The 5,348-nt window shown below is 36.8% G+C and overlaps 1 protein-coding gene across 1 annotated transcript; it reads right to left on the bottom strand.

Annotated features, from left to right (window-relative positions):
- Window positions 1-3,770: 3,770 nt before the first annotated feature.
- On the bottom strand, window positions 3,771-4,644 carry LOC120249034 (nascent polypeptide-associated complex subunit alpha-like). Its single transcript, XM_039257514.1, has one exon. The coding sequence runs from the start codon at window positions 4,523-4,525 to the stop codon at window positions 3,878-3,880; it is 648 nt and encodes a 215-aa protein (XP_039113445.1). The 5' UTR covers window positions 4,526-4,644; the 3' UTR covers window positions 3,771-3,877.
- Window positions 4,645-5,348: the final 704 nt, after the last annotated feature.

Raw genomic sequence — 5,348 nt, 5'->3', positions numbered from 1 at the left:
AACAGAATGTACACACACACACACACACCCAGAGTGGGGGGAAAATACAGGGAACATATATATTGCTTTTTGAAAACAATACCTAGTATTTGCGGGGTTATTATATAAGGGGCTTCACTGCGTCATTTCATGTTTGTTTAAAAAATAGTCATTTGAAGGAGTACCAAAGTCAAATTAAGGAGCGGTCTATGACAAAGCTAAAATAATATGAACAAAATAGTGTAGAATTAATATGTAGCCTGCAAAATTAAATATTCATGATCATGCTAATATAAATAAATAATTAAATAAGTGAATAAATAGGGGAGAAGAAACAAATGGTCTATTTGGGAGAATTTGAAAGAATTTATGTAGATATTCTGTGATCTAGTAGGAAGAGCATAAATTTTCATTTCTTAACTCGGCTGCAAATAATGACTTCTTTCCAAAGGAAGGAAATGGAAAAGGAAAAAATATAGAGTAACTTTATGATGGCAAAACGTGACAGTCTCTATCTCAGTCAGGTGATTGAAATCAACACCAGCAGTCATGAATGATCTTGATAGTATGTATCCTTGAAATGATATGATAAAAAATGGTAGTTTGCTTCTGTGATGTGCCTCCTCCAAATCCATACAACCATTCCTATCATGAGAAATATATGAGACAAATTCCAATAGAGGTGCATCCTGAAAAACACCTGTCTAGTACTCCTCAAAACTGTAAAGGTCATCAAAAGCAAAGAATGTCTAAATACTAACAGTTAGGAGGAGCTTAAGAAAACAATAACTCTATGTAATGTGGTGTATTGGATGGGATCGTGGAACAGAAAAAGACTTTATGTAAAAATATAAAAAATCTGAATAAATTATGGGCTTTACTTAATCATAATGCATCAATATCCATTCATTAATTATAACAAATGTACCACACTAATGTAAGATGTTAACAATAGATTAACAATAGGGGAAACTGGGTATGAGTATATGGGAACGCTCTCTAAAATCTCTCTTACTTTTCTGCAAATTGAAAACCGTACTGAAAAGTAAAATATGTTTCTTAAAAAGTGGGGGCTGATAACAATTCCATACTTTCTTTCAGAAGTGTTACATAAACATTCTTGAAACCATGCTTTGGCACATAGAAAGCTACCTGAATTACAAATTGAATATTAGAGATCATAAAACACTTAAGGGCACAAGGAGGGCTTTTCTAATGCCATAGTGTATTTGCAGAACCACAAAAGTTGCAGATTAACAAAATCAATATTCTGAAAAACCTGTTTTACTAGACTTTGCATTTCAGGGAGCAGAATATAGTAGTGCCCCCTTATCTGCAGAGGATATATTCCAAGACCTCCAGTGGATGCCTGAAACCACTGAAACATATCCACACTGTTTTTTCCCATGCACACATATCTACGATAAAAGTTTTGTTTACAAATTAGGCACAGTGAGAGATTAACAACAATAATAATAAATAGAAAAATATAACTATATACTATAATGAAAGTCCTATGTAAGAGTCCTCTCAAAATATACTACTCACCCTTGGGATGATGCCTACATGATGAGATGAATGTCTACATGAGGAGATGAAGTGAGGTGAATGACATAGGCATTGTGACATATGTTTAGATTACCTTGACCTTCTGATGATGTCAGAAGGTAGATCATCTACTTCCTGACTGCAGGTGACTGAAGATAACTGAAATCATGGGAAGTGAAACCATGGATTAAGGGAGGACTGCTGTATATGGCATGTTAGGTCTCACTTTGACATTTTCTCTTATAATCACAACAACATTTTCTTTCAGCCCAAGTCAGATATCTACGTGCTAAATTCATGAATACAAGAAAAAAAATGGCTCAAGGTTATCATTTCCTTCCAGAAGTTGTTTTAGTATACTATTCTTTTTGTAATGGGGACAAAACACTGAAACTAAGCCACTGAAGTAAACACACAAACATTTTGCGACCCACCTGAGTAAAATATGCATTCCAGAAAAATAGAGTGATTTTTTTCAGCAAATTAATACTCATTTGCTGATTCAGTCATTTAACACATGGCTTATTCTTAGTGGCAAGTGAAGACTAGCTAGAAGCCATTGACCTTGCCTCAGAGTTTAGGTGATTTTATGGACTGAATTGCAGCTCTCCAAAATTCAATCATTCATGCCCTAGCTCCCAGGACCTCAGAATGTGACCGTAGAAACTTTGGATGTGATTAAGCTAACATGTAACTGCTAGGGAGAGCCTTGATCCAATCTGACTGGTGTCCTTACTTAAAAGAGAGAACAGATGAAGAGATACCAGTGATGAGGTAACACCATGTGAAGAGGCAGCAAGAGACTAGTGAACTACAGGATTGTTAGAGGAAATCACCTTGATAGAACTGTGATCTTGTACTTCAAGCCTGCAGAAAAACTGTAAGGAAATAAGTTCCTATTGTTTATGCCATCCAGTCTGTGGTATTGTTTTTTATGGCAGCATTAGCAAACTAATCCGGGTAGGTATGTAATAAACAATTTAAACTCACCCTCAAAGAAGTCTATTCCTCTCCCTAGGTTTCTGGAGGTAATGTCTTCTGGGAGGTAACAGTATGATCTAAGGCAGGGCCTGGCCATTAAAAAAAAGGCAAGTGATACAATTTAGCACGGGGGTTTTGAGTCATGTGGTATCAGTTCACCTGAAGATAAAGAGCAAACATATGGACAGTCGATTAACCAATCATCCTTATGTAACATTGTCCCTATAAAAGTTCTGAACAGGGCTTACGTGAACTTCTTCAATTGGCAATACTCCATAGGTATTGTCACATATTGATGCCAGGAAAGAAAGTTGTTCTGACTCCACAGGGAGAAGACTGGGAAAGCTCCCTATCTGGTACTTCCCTAGAGTCCACTCTGTGCATGTCTTCTCTTATCTCATTTTATTGTGTATCCATTACAGAATAATATAATAAAGCATAACCCTGAATATAATAGTTTTCTGTATGTTCTCTATATCCTTCTAGAAAATTATCAGAGCTGAGGATGATTTTGAGAAATCTTTTAACTTTTAGTAGGTGTCCAATGTTTGGGTGGTCTTGTGGGGACAGTAGTCTCTTGTGGGGAGTGTTCCTGTAACTTGAAGTTGGCTAAGTCTTGTAATGGATATCACAAAAGGTAATCACTAGGTGTTTAGCAATCTTGATCTTAATTTATTTGGTAGTCTGTTTACAAAGTCTTCATGTAAAATGATTAGAATTATTTCCAAAAGGAAAGAGGAAAATTAGGAGCTAATGATGTCATTTCTAGAGGTGGGTGACATGTATAGTTCTTGAGTCTATTAGCTATAGTGTTTGCCCAAAGGCAATTGTAATTAAACTGTTTCTTCCCACCCACCCCCACCCCCCACCCCCGCCTTTCTTGGATCACACTAATGTTAGGAAAACAGTAGTAGCTAGTCATGAGGTTTCTGTTGATAAAAAAATATTATATGTAAGACTCAGCTCCTAAAATATTTTGTCACCTTCTAAACATGAGTGTTAAAGACTGTTTTCCTTGAATCTGATGAGGAACGTTTTTTACTGTTCCTATAAAAAGCAGTAAGTGGCATAGACCGATTTCTACCACTGATTTATTTTCAGGGCTGTAGGTAATCTGGTTTTAAGATTAAGATTCTCAAAGTTCATATTTCCAGCATACTGCTGACTATAAAGTTGAGAGAAGGTGAACAGAAGGAATAATTGTAAAGAATAGTGAAAATACAATTGCATTCTATTTTTATTTTATTTTATTTTTTTTTTCATCCAACAAGAGGCCATAACTTTATTAATGATAGAAACAGTACAAATTTCAAACCAAGCTGCAGTTATTCTTTTGAAACACCAAAAAAGGGTCCTCGTTTTCAGACGGTTACATTGTTAATTCCATAATAGCATTTACAATATCATTACTGTTGTTCTTCAGGGCTCGGACTGCCTTTGCTCTTGACACATTTGCTTGTGACATGACCAGTTCTATGTCCTTAACTTCTACACCTGTTTCATTAACCTCTTCTTCTTCACTCTCTTCTTGTACAGTTGGAGTCTGTGTGTTTTCTTGAATATTTGAGACAGCTTCACCTTGAACTTTGAATTTCTCAGCAGCTGCTAGTTGGGTCTGCTGAGATAAATCTTCAATCTTGGCTTCCCCAAAAACTATGTAGGTATCTGAAGCTGGGCTCTTGTAGACATCTGGTTTTGTGATGACAAAGAGGATATTCTTAGATTTCCGGATAGTGACTCTTGTAACCCCTGTAACCTGTCGAAGACCTAGTTTGGACATAGCCTTCCGTGCCTTCTTTTCACTCCGACTCTGTTTTGCTTTACTGACTGGTTCTTCGTCAATTTCAGCTGCTGCTGCCAGCTGGGCTTGTTGGGTGGTTGTCTGTGTGGAATCCTGTTCCTCAAGCTCTGGTACTGATTCATCACTGTCGGATTCTGTCCCAGATCCTGTCTCAGCCTGTGGCTGTGGCAACTCCTGCTCTGTAGCAGGGACGGTTTCTGTGGCTTCACCAGGCATTTCTGAAGGGAATAAAAAGGAGGCCTGAATTGACTGGGATCCGTTCCGCGGCCCAACCGAGTCAGATATTCTTAAAAACTCTGCGAAGGGTGTGCGGGGAACGCGAAACCAAGATGGCGGCAGAAAGAGTGCATTCTATTTTTAAAGTTGCCTTTTCCTGTGTGTATGTTTGGAACTATTTTTATATCTTCAGCCTTTACCCTTCATACTGGAAGAACTTTTGTTTGCTTTTTGAAGATTGAGTGAAAGCTACTTCTCTGATGAAATATAATTTTGAAATTGCATTTTTTTATTTATTTTTTTTATTTTACTAAAATCCAAGTTGGTTCACATATAGTATAATACTGGTTTCAGGAGTAGAATTTAGTAATTCATCAGTTACATTACAGCACCCACTGCTCATCCCAACAAGTACAATCCTTAATGCCCATTACACATTTAGCCCATCCCCCCCCCACTCATCATCCCTCTATCAACCCGCATTTTATTCACTGTATTTAAGAGTCCATTGTGGTTTGCTTCTCTATTTTTATCTTATTTTTTCTTCCCTTCCCCTATGTTCATCTGTCTTGCTTATTAAATTCTACATGTCAGAGAAATCATAAATATTTGCCTTTCTCTGATTTATTTCATGTAGCATAATACATTATAGTTCCATCCCCATTGTTGCACACTGTAAGATTTCATTCATTTTAGTCACTAATATTCCATTGTGCACACACTCACACTCACATTTTCTTTATCCATTTATCAGTCAATGAACATTTGGGCTCTTTCCATAATTTAGCTTTTAAAGAGAGTTCTGCTGTAAACATTGGGGTGC

This window comes from Hyaena hyaena, unplaced genomic scaffold (assembly GCF_003009895.1).
Source record: "Hyaena hyaena isolate Hyena2069 unplaced genomic scaffold, ASM300989v1 scaffold_627, whole genome shotgun sequence".
In the NCBI taxonomy this organism is placed as follows: domain Eukaryota; kingdom Metazoa; phylum Chordata; class Mammalia; order Carnivora; family Hyaenidae; genus Hyaena; species Hyaena hyaena.
Note: the sequence above shows the minus strand (reverse complement) of the source record. Positions and strands in the feature narration are given on the sequence as shown.